At 39.1% G+C, this 25,131-nt stretch overlaps 1 protein-coding gene across 1 annotated transcript; it reads left to right on the forward strand.

Annotated features, from left to right (window-relative positions):
• Positions 1 to 1,190: 1,190 nt before the first annotated feature.
• ugt8 (UDP glycosyltransferase 8) lies at positions 1,191 to 22,545 on the forward strand. The gene is made up of 6 exons (XM_034687600.1): positions 1,191 to 1,449; positions 6,436 to 7,268; positions 11,772 to 11,914; positions 17,566 to 17,642; positions 18,644 to 18,863; positions 19,480 to 22,545. The coding sequence occupies exons 2-6, from the start codon at positions 6,438 to 6,440 to the stop codon at positions 19,859 to 19,861; spliced, it is 1,653 nt and encodes a 550-aa protein (XP_034543491.1). The 5' UTR covers positions 1,191 to 1,449; positions 6,436 to 6,437; the 3' UTR covers positions 19,862 to 22,545.
• The last annotated feature ends 2,586 nt before the right edge of the window (positions 22,546 to 25,131 follow it).

A 25,131-nucleotide genomic window follows, 5' to 3' on the forward strand; every position in this document is an offset into this window, starting at 1 on the left:
TGCAAGCAGGAAGATAACCCCAAAGCTTTTTCCCACCTTGGCCTGCAGGTGAGCTACAACAGCATGAGAGTGTTTCCCACAGTGTCTTAGGGGTTTCATCATGTATACCAGGCTGTCTTCTCTTTACAATCACCAGCTGGTTTTGTTTAAACATTAAGTAGGGATTCTGTTGATGTAGATACACACAAAGGTGTGGTACAGATGGTGTAATAATGTGGCTCAGCAAAACTGTTAGCAGTGGACAGCTAAATATACTGCTGATTATAGACAGGCATTGCAAAGAGTTCTGGGCAATGTAGTTTTAGAGTGATACAGTGCTGAATTCATGCAGCTCCAGGAACTTTATCTTCCTGCCCTAAGACATCAATCTTTAAGAAGAGCTTACATGCACACACGCATGCGCACACACATGCAAACACACACGTATATATAGAGATTTTGTTTTTAATTCTGAGACTGTATAGTCAGAACTTGCCTTTTTTCTCAGAATTCTGCAAAAGTCAGACTTCATCATTCTGACTTTAAAGTCAGAATTAAAGAAAATATTAGATTTTTTCTTTTAACCTTAAAAGGCTTTGACATCCCTCAGGACAAAGTGATACCTCCTATTTCTCTTTTGTTCAGTAGGCTATTTAGTTGTTGTTGTTTTTTTACCTCGACTGAGTTACAAGATACAATTTCCATTTTTACACTGTATATATTCAATAACAATAACTTACACAAAAAATAAATGTAATTGAGCCTATATCAGTAAAGTACAGTTTTCATAGTATATCACCATACATTGGAGAATAATCATGTTACCTAAAAGCCTACACCAACTCACCAATCACAATCTGAACATATATGTTCTGCCTAAAAATAGTATTACCTAATTTACTGATACGCATTGGAGTTTTCACAATGTTTAATTAGAAAATGGTTGCTTTTCGTTGGCCACCTTTAAGCCAATGCTACCTATGCCCATAACATGTCGAACTGAACGTTTACATTTTTTATTTTAAAATGTAAAAATATGTCAGCTTTTTGGTTCTACGCATGCACAAGTAAGGTGCCAAAGGCTACTGTTTGAGTTCACAAGTGAATCGATGGGTTGTATCAACACGAGTGGTGTCACCTGTTGCAGGGCACCCACATCCGCCAACACTCCACCCTTATTTCTCTTTCTAAACCAACCACAGGCGGGTTTTTTATCCTCCCTTCTGCGGCACCCTCCCTTCTCCACCTTACAGCACGCCACAAGTCCCGCCTTTCCCTGCCCCCATGAGAGGGACTGCGAGTTTTATGTTCCCTCTGCCAATCTTCGATACTCGGGGACCCATTTTACTTTAGCCCTCACTACTTTTATTTTTGTGTTTTATCTCCCCGACCCTCTAAATTCTGTTCAAGAAAATTAGGACTACACCTGTTTCACCCCCTATCCCTCCTTGGCTACATTCAAGTGATAAGGTAAGGCCAGTCAAGGTTAGCTATAGGTGCTTTAAGATGTAACACACCCAGTCTACGAAACTCTACGTTTTCATGCTTAGAATTGCAAAGAGTAATTTAATATTTGTTTAAGTTGACAGAAGGAAACTTGTAAATTCTGCTTGGCATTTTTTTTTCGTCTAAGCTCAGGTGCTGAAGTCGAAACCTCCTGAGACGCACCTGTGTAGCAGGTTGCTGTGTTGCGTTCAGGTCCTTCGACAATTATCCTGGAAGAAAAAGTTAGCTTGTTTATGCTTCTCATTTCAGTGGTGGGTTGATTCTCGGCTCACTTTGTCCTCTGTATCATTTTGAGAGTGATATATTTCGTTGGCACACTGCGTTTGTGTATCTCAATATAATTATTTTTACGAAGTTTTAAAAAGTTTGTTTTTCTCGTCCTTATTGTAAAAAAAATGACTCAATAGGTGTTGCTTTGGGTCTTATTTTAAGTCTTGACACAGGCACTGAGATGGTTTAGTGGTTTGCCAAAGCACCACATAAGTGACATTTTAAAACACAGCCATTTTGAGTGGATGAGGTTAAGACAACTGCACATACAATTTATAGTCTCGCTTTAGGAATCACTTTTGGAAGGTTGATTGCAAACCCTTATAGCTCCAGTACACTACCCTATATGACATGTAGACTAAACTACGGAGCCTGAATGCACCGTTTCCACCAACCCCTGTTGCACCGAAACAAAACAGTCTTCTGATGTTTGCTTTCTTTTACAAGAACAACTCTTAGCTCTGAATCTACATGGGATGGCTGGCAGTCCTGCATATGCAAAATTCAAGTCACTGCCTGACTTGCCATTAGTACAGTTTGACTGTGATGAATGTGTCCTCGAGGGAGCCTTTGTATTAATGCTTAAGCAGTCAAACAGCCGTGTGTGTGTGTTTGTGTGTGTGTGAGGTGTGCGGTGTGCCTTTACTTAAAGCTTAAACTTGTTATAATGGACAAAAGGATTAATTCCACCTGGATGAAGTGTGCCTGCGGTCCTTAAGAACTTGCGTATTACGGCTGTCAATTTTGGATTTATAACAAATGTCACCACATGAGTTATTTATATAGTCTGAATAAACTAAGAAAACTGAAAAGCATTTATTGTTTATGTGCCTTTTCCAACATCTTCGCCTTCACATTCACCAGTGCCTCCTCATTTTCAGTGCATTATGTTAATGAGATACTGTTGATAGTTACCTGATAGCCGCCCTGCTGCATTGTCTTACCCCGATGTGTTATTTGTTTGTTTGCGGCTTTAACTATTAACTCTTGGGAAGAAGGAGCCTGTCCCACCTGTTTTTGTGTTTGATAGTTGCCTGTATGATACAGGTGTTGTGAGGTTATGAAAGTGAGAGGAAACAGTATTTAAAGTCAGAAAAGGATGGGAAGGAAGGGAGGAATCTCATCAAATAACATGTAAAAATGGCTTTTGTCTTTATTCTTTATACATTTTTTTGAAAAGCTGTAGCAGCAAAAGTATATACAAAAGTTTGCAGAGAGTCCATGTTGCCATTATAAACAGCTTCTCATCTACCTTGGCATGTAAGAGTCATGTTTTTTTCCACTGTCTGTGTGTTTTCACCTAAATATCAGATCTAAAGGGTCCTGGTCATATCTCTAGTGATCTTTAACGGGCTCTGGGCTGACAGGTATTGCATCTTTATCTTTAAGCACACGTACACTTTGAACTTTTGTGCCTCTGAGATAATGAACTATTTTGTAGCCAACATTTGAAATCAGCCACCAAAGTCCTCCTACTATGCTTTAGATTTTCAGTCTATGTTTTAATTAAAGGAATAAAAGCAGGCCTCAGTTTATTATTTAATCACTTCACAGAATCTTATGGGTTAATAATCAGTTTTTTCAAAAATGCAGTTCCTAGTTAGCTTTACAGTATGATGTGGAACCTAAAGTGAACAGTGTGTCTAAGCCCATTAGGCCTGTGTTTTGTACAGAGTTAACTCTATCATTTTAATGCCCAAAGCCTTGCTAACCTGTCATCTTGTAGCTTTGCCCTTCAAGGGACCCCATTTGGCTTCCTCTGCAGCAAACAAACCTGAGATAAGTTAGTCACACTCCATTTGAAAGATATGAGGCAGAATAAACATCCTGGTCTGACTTGTATTTGACTTAATATCAGCTCTTTGGAAGTCAGATTTACTCCCAGCGTGAAGCATTGAGATAATAAACCCACACTGTGCACCCAGCAGGGCTGCTCCTCCCACTGTGCTAAATTTAGATAATGTTAGTCTAGATTATGGTATTACAAAGGAATAATTACTGTATTAGAAGCAGCTTGTGTTGTATGGAAATCCTTCCTGTGGTAGCTGTAATTGCTTAGATTTTAAATAAAACACAATTTAAAGCTACATTGTGGAGCCTATTAATTTGAAAAAGGATATGTGTTATAATGTGGTGTTAGTCAAAGTGGTGGGCAGTTACACCAAATTCTAGATGCACATTTTTCTTAATTGTGAGGAAGTTTTGAAACGTTCCTTTTCTTCACTTCTAAAGAGCACTTTGACAAAGTTGGATGCAGGTGTTAGAATTTGAGCTGATTGATCTAAATATAGAATAAATATATAAATAAATAAAAATAGTATAAAATATGGACGTAGTATTCATGACGTCGCCCATCTGTTTCTGAAGCGCTGTTTTGAGGCCAATTGTCAGCGGGAGCCATATTGCTGCTGTCCAGCAATTGTGACGTAAAGAGGCGGGCTTGAGCCTCCTAGCCAACAGCTACAGTGTTCCCGCTGTCAATCTAGTCAGCTGTGCCTCTCATTGGAAGACTCGAAATCTCAATATCTTCGAAATTACCATGTTAGAAAAAAATTCAACCCCCCTACAGTGTGTGCCGACGGAGAAATGAGCTATCCAGACTACACTCGTCTTTTGTACCAGGCTGTAAACATGTTTATTCCTGCTGTAAAGATCAGCTTTTTTTGAATTGGTGTGTATGTGGTTTCCGGTACATCCGGAGCCAGCCTCAAGCGGATCCTCAATGAACTCAATGAATAGAGTGGAGGTTGCGGCTTGATCTAAAGCAGCTCTATTTAATAGGAAATCAAATGCAGAACATTAATTAAACGTGTCTTGTAGCACAAAATGTCACATTGATGCATAATAATAAAAATCCTTGAGTTGATTTTCAGTGCAGTGTTCATTACAGGAAACAGGAAACAATAACAGGAAATATGTTCAAATTGATGGCGAGGAACATAACATTACAGTATTGCTTTGACAGAAACAGTATTTCAAGTATAAACCTATATCTTTTAGTAATATTATTGTTATTGTTTTTATGCCTGCGTTGTTTGTCTATTCATGTACAGCACTCTGTGGTCGTTTTAAATTGCTTTATAAATAAAGTTGAGTTGAGTTGAGAGTTGAGTAGAGTAGTGCAAGACAAGGGGAAACAAAAGATCAAGCATGGTGGATACAGAGAAATAAGATGTAAAATTATAGATTACTACACTACAGGTTACTACACTACAACTTTCAATGAGATAAAAAAATACTCCTCGCTCTCTAAAACATTATCTGTTCTTATTTAGTTCTCTTTTTAGCTCTTCTGCCTTTTTAACATCCACTTTATCTTTATCCAGTTCAGCCCTTCATTCCATGTCCTTAAAGTCTCCTAATCTAGATAATTTCCTCCGCCCTCCATGTGCGCTGCGTAACCAGACCCCATTGTCTGTAATTTAAGTCATGACACATCAGTCCCCAGTAGACAGCAGCTGGTTTCTATAGTTACCGTCAACAGTCTGGCCTGAGAAGCATTTGAAACGCTATCCTCAGGACAACGCTAAAGAAAATGGCCGCCACCTTCAGTCCTCTAACCCGACCAGGTCCCAGCTGTTTTCGAGAGAAAGTTCATATTGTAGATGGACAGGTGGTTGATACACTCTTTGACAATGTTAAGATGCTATCGGGGGATGGTTAGCAGAAAGGTGTTGTTCAAGCCATTTGATATAGGCTTCTAAAAGCAGTTATCCTTGGCCTACTACCCTTATGTGCAGTTCTTTTGATTGTGGGACAAAATGTGCGTTATCACAAGAGCAATTAAAGTCCAAACTGGGAACACCCAGGCACTGGACTCACGCCTCAGTTCAGGGAGAGTCATTTAAATGTTTTCATTCGAGGTCAGTTTTTTTATGAACGTTTAACACCCATAGCATGTGTTAATCATTGCCGGATGATTGATGGGTTAGCAGTGTAGATGATTAATCAGAGCAAGAGGGTGGCTGAGTGTAGGCATAGGGCACAGGCTACAACATGGTGGTATGAGAATGGCTCTTTGTGTACGTGTTTGTGAACAGAGTGGCCGGAGGTTTAGAATGACGTTGGTGCTACCCATACCATGTCAGTGATGGCTGTGCACTGTGAGTGTGGTGGGATGATGGGCTCATATTTTGACTAACTGAGGAAAGGTGGGAGAGAGTTAAGCCAAAGAGTTCTAAGATAACACACTAGAAATGTATGTTTACTTTTTCTAGATTGTCTTGATATTCTCATTATTTAATAGAGTTGTACCAATACCAGTATTTAGTATCAGTACTGATATCAGCTTCCAACACTGCCTAATTGTGAAATAATACCAAAATGTATTAACTTCACAAATAATCAACATGTTTCAGGTTAATCACCATGTGAAAATCACAAGAACAGACTGAGCAGTGTTTGGAGAAAGTGTTGTGTTAGTCAAAGCTTGTAAAATATCAACATTTGCCTTTTTCTGCCAATAAAACATAATATTTAATCCTGCTGGTATCAGTGACACCCTAGGTATCAGTTATTTTCAAGTCTGGATACTGGCATTGAAAAGGAAGACATACTATCAGAATGTCACTTTTTTTGAGTCTGGTGTTTATGATAAATTCTGACTTTGTGTTTTGATGACTGACCCCTCTTTTATTTTGATGTCACACAATAACATAGTTCTTTTCTCTGTCATTTCAGCCATGCTACTACCCTCATCACTACTCCTCATCCTTGGCCTCCTCACCTGGAGTCCCAATGCATTGTGGGCTGCTAAAGTCATTGTAGTACCGCCCATTATGTTTGAATCCCACCTCTACATCTTCAAAACGCTGGCTACAGCGCTGCACCAGGAGGGCCACGAGACCCATTTCCTAATATCAGAGGGTCGTGAGGTGCCCTCATCCCCTCACTACCACTTACAACATTACGCAGGGATCTTTAACAGCACCACGGCTGACAATTTCCTCCAGTCCAAAGTGTCCAACATCTTTTCAGGCCGTCTTACTTTTCTAGAACTGTTTGACATTCTTGACCACTACTCCCAGAACTGTGATGCTGTGGTCGGTAACGCTGAAGTGATGACCCGCCTAAAGGAGGCGAAGTTTGACCTGCTGCTAGTGGACCCAAATGAGATGTGTGGTTTTGTGATTGCTCATATCCTAGGTGTGAAGTACGCCGTGTTCAGCACAGGCCTGTGGTACCCCGCAGAGGCGGGTGCCCCAGCTCCTCTTTCATATGTACCGGAATTCAACTCTTTGCTGACAGACCGAATGTCTCTGCTCCAAAGGATCACCAACACAGCTGTTTACCTGGTGCAGCGCTTTGGAGTCCATTATATAGCTTTACCCAAGTATGACCGGATTATGAAGAAACATGGAGTGAAGCCTCAGGTGGCCATGGCTGACCTGGTGCAGGGCAGCAGGTTGTGGATGCTGTGCACTGACTTGGCTCTGGAGTTCCCCCGCCCCACCCTGCCTCATGTAGTATACATAGGAGGGATCCTTACAAAGCCCCCCAACCCACTGCCACAGGTCAGTACAAGCACACACACTCACACAAAGACAGCTTACAAACACATAAGGAAAATATGGCAGCCTGTCTGTTTATATGTTTAGAATCTTTGTGTCCTAGTCAAGCGGAAACCTCCTGTCTCAAAATATGAAGCCCATGCAGAAGTGTTATAAACTGCAATTCATCAGGCATCCGCTTGAGGCTGGCTGAAGAAACACTGGAAACCACATACACACCAATTCAAAAAAGACGATCTTTGCAGCATTAATAAACATGGTTACATCTTGGTTCAAAAAACAGCTTGGGTCTATGTAGCTTATTTCTCTATCCGCACACACTGTACGGGGGGTGATTTTTTTCTAATGTGCCAGTTCAGAAGATATTAAGATTACGAGTTTTGCCCAAATAAGGACATGACTGACTTGACTGACAGGCGGGAACACATAGCTGTTAGCTAGGAGGCTCAAACCCTGTCTCTTCACATCACACTAAGGCTGTTTTCAAAACCGCCTACTATACTGGCAGTACGTACTGATTGGCCAAAATTCAGTATTTAGTATGTAGTATGTGAACAAGAGCAAAATCTGCAGTATGCCAAAATTACCTGGATGTTGACTGAAAATTTCACAGTATGCATCGGACCAGTCTCACTCGTGTAATGTTTCCCACAATTCAAAGCATTCGTTCCACTTTTTTTTCCTTCTTCTTAGTTTTTAGGTGCTGTGAAAATTATCAAATTCCATATAAACCACTTCTTAACTTTTTCAATCATAAGTGATGCTTAAAGAAGCAGTTTATCTATCAGCTTGGCCGTTGTTTACTTCCGCTTTCTGAAACCATAAATCCAGTGGCGTCTGGCCCAGGGGACTGCAGATCAGTTTGAACAGAGCAGTCATACTACAGCCTAAATTCAAATGCAGTATGTAGCAGGCAGTACCTACTGCCTACTACATCTGTAAGTAGTATGTAGTAGGCTGTTTCAAAAACAGCCTAAGTCAAAACAGCGCTCAGGAAAATATGGGTGATGGCATGGATACTACGTCCATGATTTATACAGTCTATGTTCCTAGTTGAGGTGCTGAGAGAGTGTGGTCCACTGATATAATCAAAGTGTATTTCTCTTATATCACATCTATCAGCGTTATCAGTGAGTTGAGTACTTTTATTTAGTCAAATCAGATGAGAAAAAAGGAAAAAATAACCAGATATGAGTGTCTCCCTTTTGCTTTGATTTAAAAACAGGGTTGTTCATGGTACTTGCCAAAAATAAGTGTATTACCCACAGAGGATCCTGGTTGGATCAGCTAGGAAGCGAGGTCATCAACTAGGACCAATTTCACCACGTTTAAATAGATAGTTTGCAGGAAGTCTGACCCACACATAATGCTGCTAGGTGTACAATACACAGAACTATATGAGCGCTTTACAATGTTACAATGTTACAATGTCATTTAGCAGACGCTTTTATCCAAAGCGACGTACATATGAGAACAAGAACAACACAAGCAAAGATCTAGACAAGAGGAAACAAGATCAGTAAGAGTAACAAAGTGCTTCAAGTCAATTTGGGTGCAGGTACTGCCAAGCAGTGTGAAGGCAATGCACAAAAGTAAGTAAGGTTTTTTTTTTTTTTTAAAAATAAGGAACATCTACAATGAAGCAACCAAACAATTTAAGACCTTCCATTATCAACTTCAACAATTAACATCACCACAATAATGACCAAAGTACCAAATGCTGGGTCACTCAAGAGCTGAACAAAGATTCCCAGAGTAGAGCTTTACTTTGCCGTCAGAAAGCTGATTTGTTTTAACATTATTTCAAGACCTCTCATTTGTTGCTTTACCTGTAGTGCACTGATCAGCTGTACATCATTCAACCTCACTTAAAAAAACACACTATCCATTTAAGTATTCTATATTAGTCACATCACACAGCAGTGCCATGGAGTCTCTCAGGGCTCCGCTATGAGTGCTGCTGGCACATGAGATAGGAATTCCGTGTCCCTGGAGATAAATATAGTGAAGCGCAATAGTTGATTCATGGTAATGAAGATTTTGGCATGATGCAAAATCTGTGGCTGGGTAGAGAGCTATATTAATATACACCACTCTGAAATAGGAGATGATTATCCTTTGCTGTAATATAATTCTAGAGAGAACGTTTTCCTAATTTTTCTGACATTAGTGTCAGTTCACAAATACAGAAGTTTCAGTTTAACTTTCTCATCGTGTGTTGGGTGTGCAACCTCAATGAATTTTAAAGCTTTTTACTAATAAGAAGCCAAGAACATCTTGCTCCTCCTTTTGTTTTATTGTGTTTTATTGTGTTTATTGTGCGTAATGAAAGCAGTTATTTATTGACAAAGGTTGGTTAAGTTTTGCAAAGCTCTCATGAAAAAAATTGTTATGGCAATGTGATGGTTGTTTTATACTGCATGACGAATGGAATCAAGCCTCACCTGTTCTTCCTCTTGACTTCTGTGATAGAGACTCATTGTTAGTTCAACCACAGATTAAACAGATACTGTATATAGATTTGTGATTTGATAGCTTAACTCAATCCCCATCTCCTGTCCTAACAGTTAAGTATTGTTTATGTCTACCCTTGCACCCATTGTCTCTCCCATCTCTTGTACCTATCATCATTTTCTACAAAGCACTCCTATATCGATGATGCTGGGGCGGGGATGGGTTTGGGTTGAATAGATGTGGTACATCTTCAAGCAGAGAGGGAGGGGATTCATGAGGAGCAGAGGCGGGTGGTGACGGGGGGTTAAGTCCAGCTAACGTTCGGACGCCAAGTGCGAGAAGCGTCAGCATCTACCGCGGGGGATTTTGGAATGCCACCCTGGCCGATAGGGAGCATTGTTCCATGTTGTGTGGACGGAGTTATAATGGAAGTGGAGGGAGAACGAGGTCATTGTTCTGCGCAGTGCTCTGGGGACACTGAGACTCTTTTATGGGGTCACTGAGGCTGCGTTGTGGGGACAGTAGCGCTAGTGTGCCCCTGAGGTTGCTCCGTGCCAGGGCCGACCACAGCTGGACTGCTAGCCTACCTCCTTGTAGTCGTCTTCCACTTCTTTCCCTCCAACATGGCTGCTCCCTCATCCCCTCTTATCCAGTCTTACTCCTCACTTTTTTATCCACGACTGCTTTTGTGTTATAGCTGTTGTACCACACAATTATTCAAAGTACTGTTATGTAATTCAGTGTAGATAACGTGGTGTTCAAGGTCTGTGGCTTACCCAAACTAATTAGCACTGCTATTAATTAGAGTGGGCTTTATTGTAAACAAGTGGAATGCATGTTACATGTGATGTTTGGCTTCTCTAATGAGGTTTGTGTAACATACGGTGGGTTGTAAGTTATACCCAGTCAGCAGTGCTGCGAGTCCAGGACAATACAAATACAATAGAGCTTACAACAAAGTGTAGTGTATCCCCAGTCTCAGAGCTGACCAGCATTTATGTGTTCCTCAATTTTACTATTGTGGATCTATCAAGATATTCCTTACACATGTCAAACCAGTGCTGTCTACAGAGTGAAATGATGATCTTTTGAGGAAATGTACTACTCACCAGCTTTATGTTTGGTATGGTATTTTTGAAGTAGCAGTTTTAAAGAGGTATCATCACAATTTACTGAAGCCTTTTTGATGTTTGGATAAATTAAACAGATCAATTACATAAAGTAACCATCAACACTGTACTTTAATATGAAATAATAATTGTAACTTAAAAAGATGGCTCATCTTTTCTTTGCTTGCAGTTCTGAGTCATTTTGTCATGTTTATATAACAGATACATATATTTTGCATCCTGTGTCAGGCTCAATGACTTCTGTGTTAGACATTTTTTTAATAAAAAATAATAATGTAATGAAAATGAATACCTCACTTGATTTGACAAAAAAAAAAATCCTGGATTTGAATGTGGATTTAATTATTTCAACAATCTGCTTCTGTGACTGATCACAAGCATATAATTTGTCACAAGATTTTTTTTCTTGTGTCTTTGAAAATTTCAGACTATCTGCATCATTGAAACTTTGTACTCTGGGCTCATTTTTTAGAACACATTCCTCACAGTTTGTGAGTCTTTGCATGCCACATTTATCTGAGTACCTGTAAATCATTCAGAACATGTGTGCATGTGTGTGAGAAAAACACACTTAGTAACGGGGAAACCTGATGGTTTACTAGGTGTGGCTGAAAGCAAAGTGTCAGTCAGTGTTCTAAATACCTCTAACAGTCTATGTTGTTGATGTTTTCTTAAAATCATGATTGGTTTTAAAGACAGCCTGGCTGTTTAACTGCAATTCATCATTTATTTAATGTTTTTTTTTAAAAACACATCAATGATTCCTCTCTTAAAGGGAAGAATGATCAATTGAGAAGTTGAAAATACTGCTCAAGCACAAAAGAAGTGTTGCTTTGCTCACTTACAAACCTTTTACAAACGCAAAGAAGCTCATTAAAATGTGTTTTTTTCCCCTCATTGTCTATCTCTAATGTTTCCTCAGGACTTTGAGGCATGGGTGAATGACACAGCGGAGCATGGCTTTGTGGTTGTGTCGTTTGGTGCTGGGGTCAAGTACCTTTCCCATGACATCGCTCACAAACTGGCAGGAGCCCTGGCCCGACTGCCCCAGCGTGTCGTCTGGAGGTAAAGATTTCTCTTTCAATTCAAGATTCAAGATTCAAAGGTTTTTATTGTCAATTTTCACTGTATATACGAGACATACAGGAAAAACTGAGATGCTGTTTCTCTCTTCCAGCTTTTAAATATCTAAAATTTAGATATAAAATATAATAAAATACAGTTTTATAAAAACAGCCTATGTACACAGTGCAGGTAGTGCAGTGACAGTTTAAAAATGGACAATGAAAATGAAAATAGATAATAGGTCACCTAGTTGATCTAACCGCATGAAATACCAGTCTCTGAAGTCTTGCTACTCCTATTGGGAAACTTTCGACAAAAACCACTGATGATGGAGTCATATTTTCATAGTATTGATTTAATCTAATTAAGTCATAATAAGAGAGGTGATTTCTAAAAGATTTACACAGTTAAATTCATAGTTTGTTTTTCTGTGTCTCACTCAAAACATGGCCACAGCCTCGTGATTCATCCTGCAGTTATGTGGAGGGGGAGTTTTTGTTGGTTACTCCTACACCAACACTTGCTTCTCTAAAAATCTAAAAATCTACACATTACATATTTGAACACTGATATGTAGGTTATTTGGTTGTTTTATCTTACCTAATATGAATATTTGTATGGGCTCTCTATACATATTCCTACCACACAAACACATATTTTTATGTATTCTTATGTGCCTCTTTTTTTTTCTAACCAGTTTTATTTTATGAATAAAAATATGAGTTTCCAACTTTGAAAAGTCATGTCAGTGCAAATTTCAATAAAAATGGAGTGACACAAATTTGATGTCAAATTACAATAAAATATGTCAGAAAATAAGTACACATTGAGTTGACGGTTAGAAGAGTTTGGGGATTTTTATAGCACATTAGAATCTTTTGCTCACATGCATATTCCTTTATGGTACAAGGTCCTTGCAAAGAGTGACTTTTTAATAATCCATGAGCAATAAAACAAAGCAAATGATCTGCTCTGTCAGTACCTTCATTTACCTTTTTCAAGTTAAAGCAAGTGACTTTGTTAGTCATCAAATGCAGCCATGGGACTGACATTTACACACTGCAAATAGAATAGAATGTTGAAGTAAGTAAAAAAAAGTTAATCTTTATGTGTTCTAAATGAATTAATGATGAAAATCCCTTTACAGGGTTATCTAAAATGTTAAATGCTTGCCCTGTGATAGAGATGGGTGTGATTGAAATACTATCTCTTTCAATTATTTACACAGCAACGATCCATCGTTCTTGACCTCAGCAGGAAAATGCAAAACTGAGGGGGGGGGGCCCTGATAAAGGTGTAAAAAGAAAAAGATAGGCTCTGAGTTTCACAGTGCTTTTAAATTCCAACCTGAACCTGTTAATCTTTAACTCTTGTCTCAATATACTTAAAAGTTTGTGATTTACCAACCCCATTCACACTAAAGTGTTTTTGTGTAATTTTATATCGTAATCATTATCACACAAAGCACCTCTAGATATACCAGTCTGTTCTGGTATGTCCAAATAGAGCATTATTAATTCATACTGCAGGTACAAAGCCCTGCTCTATGTGCATAAATACACTCCTTCCGCTCACCTGACTTTTATTATATACATAGGGTTTATGTTAGGGGTAGGTCTGTGCAGAGGTTGTTCCCTGGTTCATTGAACAAACACACTGCTACACAATTTACCATGATGTCATCCCTGACGGAATGACCAGGTAACCTTTCATTAGGTATGTCTGTGCCGCATGATTACAGTTTTGAAATGATACATTGTTTTTATCTCAATTTAGATCCTAAATTCACTTTTGCTCAACTAATTTTGAAAGTTTTTGTTTAAATGTTTGTATCTTTATTACACCACTGAGAGTTTTAATTGTTACACTTAAAACATGGGTTTACTCAATTATATAGGGCGGCAGTCACTTGAACTGGGATATGAATCCACCATCAAAGGCTTTTACACATCAAAAGAAAAATAATCTTCCAATTAAACAGTTTCTGTGGTTTTTGCATGTGCTTTGTGATCAGTCAATAAATCAATCAGGCTTTATTTATAAGGCGCTATTCATACAATGACATTGTAATACTAAGTGCTGTACATAAAAACAACCAAAAATAGAATAAATTAAGAAAAAGATCCCACCCCCAGCCCCGACCCCAAACCCGCCCCACTATCCTAAGGTTAAGAACACAATATGTGTGACAATAGTTATAAAAACAATAAAATTAAAATGAATACATAAAAAAGAAAAAAAAAGTTTCAGAACGAACTGAGGAAACGCATTAAGATGATATCTTAATGAGGAAACACTGGAGGTAAGATAAGATGTTAAAACTCAACACAGGAAATTAAAATCACCCAAATAAAATACATTTCTAAGATAATAAAACACTAAAATATTAAACCATTAAAAGAACATAATATGCTATACTTAAAATAAATAAATAAGTACATAAATGAAGAAAGTAGAATAAATGTTACTAAAATTTGAAATAGATAATAAATAAATAAATAAATTGATTAAACTGTTAAGAATAAAAATAAAATTCAGTTAAAAGCGAGACTAAAAAGGTAGGTCTTGAGTTTGCCTTTAAAAATATTTATGCTCTGTGCAGCCACAGATCTTCAGGCAGGGTGTTCCACAGGCGTGGGCCGTGATAATAAAAAGTTGCCTCACCGTGAGTCTTATTTCTTACTTTTGGTACAATTAAAAGTCCACTACCTGTCCACTCCAATACCTTTATCACTGGCTCATAAAAGCACATCTGGTAAATAAGAAGGGCTAAGACCATTAAGAGATTTTAAAACCAATGAAATAATCTTAAAAGCTATTCTAAAAGATCAATATTTTAACCTTATTTAACATGAGTGAGACACACCATTGTGAATATTTTGGAGGTAGAGATCAGACAAGGAGCTGTCAGGGTGTAGCGTGATGAAAGATGAATCAATTGTGGTCACAATGTCAGCTTACACTAAGGAGGTTGTAACACCGGATATTTTTTTAATATTAACATGTAATAAAAGTTAAATTGAAAACACATCCCTGTATTACAATTTTTAAAATTTTCAACAGGGACAATCCCTTAAAGTATCTGAACAGGCGATAAGACTCTCATGTAAGCTCCAAGACTTTGCATATAACGTTAGATTGTATTGTGGCTGTCAGTGACTCTTCCAAACCAAGAGGCTGGAAAAAGGAAAAAGGAAGAGGGCTGATGTGAGGGACAGGGACCAAGCCAAATGAATCGTGTCATTGATAATTGGCCACATGAATGTAGGCTTTGATTGGCAGGACAGTGAATCGGTGCTTTGTTTATGAGAGAAAGAGAGATGAAAGAGTCTGAGTTAGGGAGGGGAGGGGACAGAGATGGATGGATGGGGATTGTAATGCAACATGCATAAGCATTGTGCATTACATTTGTTGGAAAATGCTTCCGCAACACACAGACACCAAGAAACATATGCACACATACACATTCAGCCATGCAAAGGACAAAAGTATGGAACTTAAATGCCTGCAACTTAACAAGCAAAGCCCTTCCTCTTTTGGCTTTTTGTGCATGGTAAAAGTGATCTACTCTGAGTTCTCCTTATTTGACTCGTGCATCATGTAAATTAAATTGATTCACTGGGCCTCCTGTAAATACAGTGTCTTTTGTTCTCACTACAGCATATATTCTGCCCTCACAATGCATGTATGGGTGCCGAGACCTAAAGCATACTAAACAATCTTACAGTAAAAGTTCAAGACCGGGAAGAGCTGTTATACAGAAGACTGAATTGGATCAAATAACATGAATTCAATGATGGTGATGAAAATCTAAAAGGAAGGGAAAGTATTACAAGATGAAACATGAGCCCTTTTTATACTGGGAGTCAGCAACTGCACCATAACAAAGCCCTGTCAGCATAACGTCTTTGTAATTTTACATTTAATCTGCAAGGGTATAATATTGGTGTCTAGTGTGTGATTTTAAATAACATTCTGGTGTTGTAGAAGCAGGAGAGTCTTGACATACAAACACACAGTGGAAAGTCCATCGTTGTACAATGATCCCATTAATACCTCTAGTGGTAGAGCAGCAGAATGACTTTGTCCTACCACTATGGCTCTGTGACATTTACACTGAAGGTGAAACATTTCAAGTCCCCCTTGAACTGGCTACATAAAAGAGGCTAAAGAGATAAAATGAGTGGTGGAAAGAGGAGAGTCAGTGGTCTGTCTCTGTTGGAAGGTTGGGGGTTCGATCCCTGGTCTCACTGTCCTAAGTGTGTTTTGGCAAGATACTGCACCCCAAACTGCTCCCCGGTGGCTGTGCCGGTGTGTCAGTGGGATTAGTTGATACTGTCCTATGCTTTCATACCAGCCTCTAACATCAGAGTATGATGGTGGCGTGAACTCTGGGTGGTCAAAAAGACTAGAGAAACATTATACAAACACAGCTGAATTATAAGATAAGATATACTTTATTGGTCCCCCATTTGGAGAAATTATTTTGTTACAGCAGCTTACAACACAGGACTACAACAATGTACTAACATAGTTAAAAATATAATAACAATAATAATAGCAATGATAAAATAAAATAAAATAAAATAGAATAAAATGGAATAGAAAAAAATATGGCAACTTTTACAGATGTATACACACTATGCAGACTTCTATCTGATAAATAGATAAGGTAAGTTATTGAATGGATAAAATTGCACCAGGTTATTTTAAAAAAACATACACAGTATGAAGAACAGTGCGATTCAGAAACAGTGCCATTCAGTTTATTTCTTTGGTAATTAACTCAGTAGTTCTAAGTAATACATAATTTACATTGAAGGAAAAAATGATTCCACAAGAGTAAAAGTCAAAACAGAAATATGCTTATCAGGTAGCCTAGCAGCTCTTAAATTGATTTATTAGCGATACTATAACCCCAGAAAGCCGCAGAAGCTGGTGGGAAATTTATACATTTACTAGTCAGACATTTTAAAAAATAAATCACATTAGCAGGACAACATTAGGACATCTGTTTGTTTCATAATAAATACACATGCAGGTAGCCTGTAGCAAACATTGTACCTTCTCAACTTTTCTCCGCCTTGTTTGCTCCACACCTTCTTTTCCAGTTAGTGACAGTGTTCAAAGTATGAATGTTAAAAGTACTCTTAAAACTAATTCATAGTCAAAACTGTTTAAGTATGAAACACTTGCTATGTTCAAAAAGGTATTCAATAAGTAAATCATTAAAAAACTCAGAGATTGTACGAAATGACTGGTTGTAACCATGTCAGTTAAACTTCAACTGTTACGGAAATGTGCCCTGAGGTGTTACTTATGAAAACAAAGTGTCTGACTGAAACCAAACAGCAGCTGACAGAAAAGTAAACCATTTAAAAACAACTTATTCAATACAGTTTGTACTTTAGCTAGTCTGTGCTGCATATATGAGGTGAGAGGGTACATTCATTACAAAGCCAAGTGTTACTTGTACGCTGTCCTTCGAAAGCCATTGCCGTTGACATTTTAGTATACTTGATACTCTAGCAGCCACTCTGACTTAAAAAAAGGAAAGGGAAGCATGACTGTTGATGTGATGTTTACACACTGTGGAGCAGCAGTATCACAGCTGCTTTGTCCTGTCATAATTTCTCTGTTTATTTTCTTAGATTCTCTGGCGTTCCACCCAGTAACCTTGGCAACAACACCAAGCTTGTTGATTGGATGCCTCAGAACGACTTATTGGGTGAGTCTAATCAGGCACCATATGTGTTAGCTTCAACTTCTAGTTTTATTTAATTTTTTATTTTCAAGTACAATTAGCCCATGGAGTTTGTTTCATTAAACCACACAAACTGAAATGTATTCCAACACCAAACCTTCAAATAGATCCGGATGCTGTGCAGACTTGTTTTTCTGGGGTTAGGTTCCTCCCATACCTACTCATTAACCACGGGGTTGTGTGGAATGTGTATGTGGTAGCGAGTTTGCAAACAGTGAAAATGAAGAATGTACAACTGCATTTGTGTGTTGACAGCTTGCATTGTCTTCTGCAATGGTGCTATACTTTTGCCAGCCAAGACGGCAAATACTGCTCATCCGGCATTTTAAAGGGATAGTACTCTAAAAACAATTGACCCTCTCTCTCTGCTGTAGTGGCCTAATCCAACATATTACTTTTATTGGCAATAAATTCCAAGGAGACCAGAGAGAAAGTTTGAAAAATACATAATCTCTATATACTTCAAAAAATAACCACATGTAACCATTCTCAATAACCCTCAGAATTTTGGCACACCTGTATTTGAACATGTCTTTCAAAGTTCAGCAGGTATTGAGAGAGGAAATGACATCTGCGGCTATGAAAAACTGTGTGTAGCTATGTTCTTCTCTTTGAAAATAAACTTTGTTGTACAGAAATTTTTGGCCAAATTTATTAAAAGAGACCAAACCCTGAAATTTCAGTTAATAACACTGGAATTTTGACGCTTTATATACTGGACCTTGAATCAGGAGAAATTTTGATTTGACTATATTCAAGGCTGACCGACCTTTAATCACATCGTTAACGGGTGTGAAGTAAAAGAAAAGCTTGTGCATTTAAATTCCTCCCTTTGAAGCAGACTCTGTTTTTTCCATTAAACCACGTAAATTAACCCAGAAGAATAAGTTTCCCTCACAAAAAATCTCATATTGACATAAAACCTAACGTGCAAATTGACATCCCTCACACCTTCCGTTATCCAGGCCATGCTAACACCAGGGCCTTCCTGAGCCACGGTGGCCTGAACAGCATCTACGAGGCCATGTATCACGGGGTGCCAGTAGTTGGTGTGCCCCTGTTTGGGGACCACTATGACACAATGACTCGTGTGGCAGCCAAAGGCATGGGTGTCATGCTACACTGGAAGTACATGAGTGAAGAGGACCTGCACACAGCACTGACCAGCGTCATCAAAGAAAACAGGTAAGAGTATTAAGTCTTGTATGCACAATTAATGCATTAATGCTTCGTTATACTGTCAGTGTTTATCAGTGCCATCTGGTGACTGCATATGGAATCACAATGCTATGGCCTGATGGAAGGCGCATTCTACCCTGTTCATTACACTGTTATCAACTAATAAACTTCTCAAAATCACTCTACTTAGCTGTTATAACTCACATTGAAGCAAACATTTCCACCCATGGTGAAGCGAGACACACTGAATCATAGCAGCACTGCCTCATCACAGTCAGTCTGTGACGCCCTTCCCTCTCTCTAGCCTACAGATTTTTACATCTCTTGCTTTCTCAAAGTTTTCGTCTTATTTTTATTTTCTAAAGTAAACAGATGGCGTCACATTTCCCAGATCTGTTTGCAGACTGGTATAATTAGCGGTAATCCTCCAGATTCAGTGATTCGAGATTGACACTTCTATAAAAAGAACAGCAGACCTTGGAATTACATAATTGAACAATCAACATAGCCCTGTAATAAAGCATAACTTTCTTTCACACATGGTGGTAGCCCTCTAACATGCTGAAAAGTTGTATTCTCACCTCTATGTCTTTGTTTCATCCGTGCATCTCTCTCTGACTAGGTATCGCCAGCAGGCCCGCATGCTCTCCAACATCCACAAAGACCAGCCAGGCCACCCTGTGACCAGGGCCGTCTATTGGATTAGCTACATCCTCCGACACCATGGTGCCAACCACCTGCGCTCTGCCGTATATGATGTGTCCCCCTACCAGTACTTCCTGGTGGATGTTGTTGTCACTGTAGGTGCTGCCTTGGCTCTTACCATCTATGCACTGAGACGGTTTGCACAACTACTGAGGGGAAAAGGTGAGGACCAGGCCAGAGGCGGTGGTGGCGAAAGGGATGAAGGTAACATGGCTAATGGACATTGCCATAGCGAAAGCATGTCCAATGGGAAACACAAACGCAACGGCTCCCTGAAAAATGAAAAGAAGATAAATTAATGTTTGGAACGGCCAAGAGGGACGAAGAAGAAGCTGCCCCAAGGGCTCAGCTCTGGGGTTAGTGGTTTTTATAAAAGCTTTGAAGGGAAGCTGTTCTTAGGTCTGCGTCAAGAAGCTGAGGGATGACAGAGCAAGGCAATGGGTGCTCGGAATCTGTGTGTCTGTGTGTATGTGTGTGATGTATGTGTATGTGTGCACTGAGGCGAATTTAACGAAAACTCCTAACAACAGCAGCTACAGAGATACAACACCAAACTGGGAAGTCATTAAGGATGAAACAGAGGAAAGACACAGTGGAGGACATTGTTCCTTTATGTGTGTCTCCTCATCTGGCATGCCCTCTGTCTTCCTCACCAGTGGAAAGACGAAGAGGAGGGGAAACACTGAGCACCAAGCCCTCACCCTCAGAACAAAACAAGGAAACAGAAGAATGACTTTTGAATTATTTTGGATTTTAATGTTTTTAATGCAAACTCTGCTTGAAGAAAAAAAAAAGGTCTGGTTAACTGCAAATAGAGGACAAATCTATGCATTACTGTACAAATGCATCTTAATGGTGTATCTTTTTAACCTTAATTTTATTTTTAATTTATTTCATGTATCTGTGGTGTGATAGCATGATTGTAGATGTACACTCCCTCCTATAAGCTAACATCGTGCAAGAGTTATTATAAGTGTGTGCGCTAATTAGTACTATGGCATCATCCACAGTATTCATGATGGGTCTGTTTTCGAATTCAGAAAATACTTTCAACCTTTTCCTCTTCAGAATGTCAAGATGTGACCACGCTTCAGAGTGAAATGTTAAATGTCCCTCTGACTGATGTTTTGTTCTGGTACAAAAAGCCACTTGAAAGCAAAAAAGATGATTTATGTTTTTAATCAAGCTATAAAGTAATGATTACCACCAAGAATACTGTGGATAAACTCAGCTAGAACAGAAATGTGCTGAGGCTCTTCCAGTCAGGTGATCAGGGATGAGTCAGAGCATTATTGATTCATGATAACTCGCTCTACTAGTCCCACATCTTAATTCTGCATCCCTCTCCTATTTATTTATTTATAAGGAAGGATTCATCACTTGATTGCCATTTTTAGTGCTACACTTGACTCCTTACGTCATTCCTCTGTGGTTAAATTAATTCTTAATATACTGTAAGTCTGGTTGGTTTAGATGTTGAGGTTCATGTACAAACTGGACGGACCCTGTTTAATTCTATTAACTTTGAGTGTGAATGATTTACATTATGTATGTGGGCTTTTTTTTAAATGAAGATATTTGTGTATGAAGAATGATTGGTTATGTGTGCTTATTTTTCACTGCATAGCTTCAGACTGAGTTCGTGGTTGACACAATGCAGTTGAGGTTTGCCTACTGTGTAAACAACCACTGGCTGTTGTGCTCTTCTGTAAAGTCATGTCATCAAACTGAGTGTGTGGCCCTGCAAAGGTTTTTCAGTTGAAAGAGTTTGAAGATTGAAGTTCCCCTTTTTTTAAATCACCCCATGTGTCAATCCACTCCATAGAAACACTTGTATCTTAGCTACCATGTCTGTTATTATTCAGGGCAGATGATGGAGAAGTATAAAACAAAAGAAAGACTTAGGTTCAACAATGAAGGTAAACTGCACTGCTACGGATAATATGTCAGAGGGACGCTGAGATATGGGGCAAACTGGAAGAGTTTGTAGGGAGTTAGTGTATCACTCAATGAAGAATGAATGCTTGTGGACATGTGACATAAAATCTCATGAATAAGACCCTTATAATTGGACAATTTATCAAACAAACAGGCCACATTGATATTTCATTTTCAGCTGTACATTTCAAAAATCAACATTTTAAAGTTGAACTGAGACCACAATTGGCATTTCTATCAAAGACATTGTCTCACATGGACAATGAAGCATAGAAATGTAAAAAAAAAAAAAAAGAAGAAATACTATGACATAACCTGTCTAAGTTCTCGAGGACCTAACATTCAACCAGCAAACTCTCAGTATGTTCACATATCTTGTATGATAATTTAGAAAAGCTTCCTGATCTCCCTTTCTCTGTGAGCTACCATTACACCTGCACAGGCTGACCCAGCCCTGCTGAAAACACACACTGTTATACTTGAATCATCATCATTATCACCTGCAACAACTTCAGCTTGTTGTGAGAGGTGAGTGAGCCTGCAGGTGCTAAACAAGCTATGAACAGAGTCTGGTGGGAAAGAAAATATTTTTGAGGTTGGAACTTTTTTTGAGTTATTTCAGTATTAATGTTGAATTCCACTCCTTCAAAAACTCCATCCTGTACTTGTACGTTTCCATACTCACTCTAAAGCATGACTCACACGGTCTCTGTCTCTGTTCTTGTGACGTTTGTGATTAATCAGCTTGAAAATGTTCTTTGTTCCGTTGTCATAAGTGCACTTGTTCCATTTGTCCACCTCTCTGTCTCTCACTCCAAACTTCCTGGTGTTTTCTGCTGTCTTTGTCCTCATGTCTCGTTCTTCACGCCCGCCCCTTCAATATCAGATGTCTCAGTTTAACCGGCTTCTCTCTGAAGAAATTTCATTTTACTTTGATTTTAAAATGACAAAGTCCTCAATTTCCCTGTCATGTGTGTCCATGTTGTAAATAGAACAATGTAAACAAAATACTAATGCTGAATAAAAAGGACATATTTTGTTTGCAGATGATTGGAACTTTTACTCTATAGAATGGGACCACGAGTGTTTTGATACACAGATTAAACTGTTGATGAAAAGTAGAGACCAAGCTCTGATGTACTTTAAATACTAAAGCATGTAGCCCAGCATCATTTTAATCATCTTACCTTCTAATTGGTCCTTACCTGTTAACGTTACAACACGTCATGTTTCTCAGACCCAACATGACTGATGGTGATTACAGCGGTCAAAGCTGCCAGACTCTGATAGGGGATGTATAGGCTTTCTGTCGGGAGTCGTTTCCAAGCAGCAAGAGGCTCTGTAGGTATCAAATGGTAGAATCATCTAAAGTAGCCTACTGCACACACACAACGACACAAGCCAGGTGGATAGATAGTGTTATCTAATGCTGTATACTCGTGCTGAGTGAGGCGGGGGTAACAAAACACCCGGCCTGCTACCACTGGCCCTGTTAATTATTCACACCGCCTGCAGGGGTCTGCAGACCTCACACATACTCACTCACACACTCACAGTCCAAAGCATCTGCAGATATGTTTAATTTACGTTCCTGAAGTTGTTTTCTTTTGTTGTCGCTGGTGGCCAAGTCGGGCGCTGCTCTGTTAACTGAGACAGGAAGGGGGAAAAGAAATGAAGGGGCGGCCGCTACTGATGAGGAATCTGATATCGCAGAAAGCACAGCAGGCATCATTCATGACGTCCTCCATTCATCTCAGCCAGCCCTCCCTCCTAAGACCTTGTAAGTGCCTATTATCTACCACTCCTCTCCACTTTAAAGGACAATCATCAGGAGCAATTAAACACTTCATGTTGGACAAAGTTAGCTCATTGCATGGAGTTAGAGTCCTTGCTCCCTGCACAAGATCTGACTGATGGATGTGCCAATAGTTTGACAACAGGGTGTGCTCTAATCTTCTGCACACTGACATTCCCAGCCTGTATGTGAGTGAAGGCTGAAGGATTAAGTTGTGATTGCCAGTGCGCGTCTCTTGGGATGCTGGATTTAGCTTGTTAGGGGTTATGTGAGTGAGTGAGGGTGGCACGCCTAAGAGTGTATTCCAGTTATCAAACTGTTGATTTGCCTTGTATGAGCTTTAATTAATTACAGCCTCCCTTCAGTAGAAATTCAACTCAGTCACAGCTTAAACATGTATGCCCAGAGCTCTACACAGGGATCTACCCTTGGGATGTAGGGGTAATCCCTCATTGGTTAGAGGGAAAAAAAGGGGTAGAAAAGCCCTCTGGGGGGTTTCTGGAGTATGAAATGTACTCTACAGTGATCGACTATGCAAAAAAACACAACAACAAACAAAAGGATAACTGTGCTCGATGGTGACCCAGTTATGCATAAAAAATAAAAATAAATAGTATACTTCAAAAAGGAGGTGGCACATGTTAAAATAAGATTATGTGCATATGGTGAGGAAAAAAACACTAAAACCAAAAATATGAAGTGCTCTGTATAGTAGCCAAAAGTGCAACATAACAATAATCCAAAATTAATATTAAAAAAGAGGAAAGGCCATCCAAAGAAGCCTTTTTTAAAAGGGGTGAGGGCTAAAAGTGTAGAATAAAAAAAAAAAAATACAAAAAAAGATTAGGTGTCCTATGGTGTGATGTGTCCTGGTGCCCTAACGCATATAACCAATGCCCACTCTTTTTAGGCCCGTGCCTTCTGAAAGCCTTCATCTGGCTCTTCCAGGCGTAACTTGTAAGATGGGCTGAGGAGACTTTACCATCGCTAACTCAACCCTGAATGAATCTGAACATGCATGTAATGGGAAAGAAGATCAATCAAGACCAGTCACTTCAATGGTAAGATAAAGTCGAAGTTCTCAAATAAGATTGACTTGACACTTTGCTTGATTTTCCTTTCATTCCAACATTCACATTTTCACCTTTTGCCTTCTGTAGATGTAAAACCAAAATAGTCTTGTTCTCTTGAACAAAAACAGCCTAAATCCAAGTAGATATTTTTGGAATTTTGTTGGTTTATCACAGCAGAGCAGGGTGCTGCAGTGTTCAGCATGTACTTGCTCTTACAGCTAAAAATATTTGCTTTGCTTCTGTAAGCATCAAGCACGGAAGCTTGTACTGCGTGTTACTGTGTCACCCTGGAGAAAAGGAACAAGTACACAGACTTCACGCATGTAATGACTCATATTCTCAACATGGTCAAAAAGGTTTGTGAAAGACTGCAAAAGCTTTCTTTGGTCCTTTTTTATTCTGTCATTGGTTTCCTTTGCCCTTTTTCCTCTGTCCTAAAGAGGTAGAGATACAGATATGTGCCGACAGGTCAGGATGACTTCATCTGAGGTTAGCACATAGGGGTTAAAAATAATTAAAAAATAGGGTCAAAGAAACTGGTACCATTGGGTGAGTACAAAGAATAATGTCAAAAAACAATCCTGCAGGTTCCTCTTTCACCCACTAGAGGGAAGTAGGGTTCCATAATCAAATGCACTGCTCACTTCACGCTTCAGTCTTTATCCGTCTGTTTCTCTATCCTGCTTTTCTCTCTGCTTCAACCAACAGCTGATGGACCTGTTGACTCAAGTGCCAACTTTAAGAAGCTCTGAGCCCTGATGCA

Source organism: Notolabrus celidotus, chromosome 7, assembly GCF_009762535.1.
Source record: "Notolabrus celidotus isolate fNotCel1 chromosome 7, fNotCel1.pri, whole genome shotgun sequence".
NCBI lineage: Eukaryota > Metazoa > Chordata > Actinopteri > Labriformes > Labridae > Notolabrus > Notolabrus celidotus.

Excerpts from the sequence above, each read along its gene's own strand:
- ugt8 (XM_034687600.1), top strand. The coding sequence starts at position 6,438 with ATGCTACTACCCTCATCACTACTCCTCATCCTTGGCCTCCTCACCTGG. Across the intron at positions 7,269-11,771 it reads CCCCCAACCCACTGCCACAG|GACTTTGAGGCATGGGTGAA; the intron begins GTCAGTACAAGC and ends ATGTTTCCTCAG. Across the intron at positions 11,915-17,565 it reads CCCCAGCGTGTCGTCTGGAG|ATTCTCTGGCGTTCCACCCA; the intron begins GTAAAGATTTCT and ends TTATTTTCTTAG.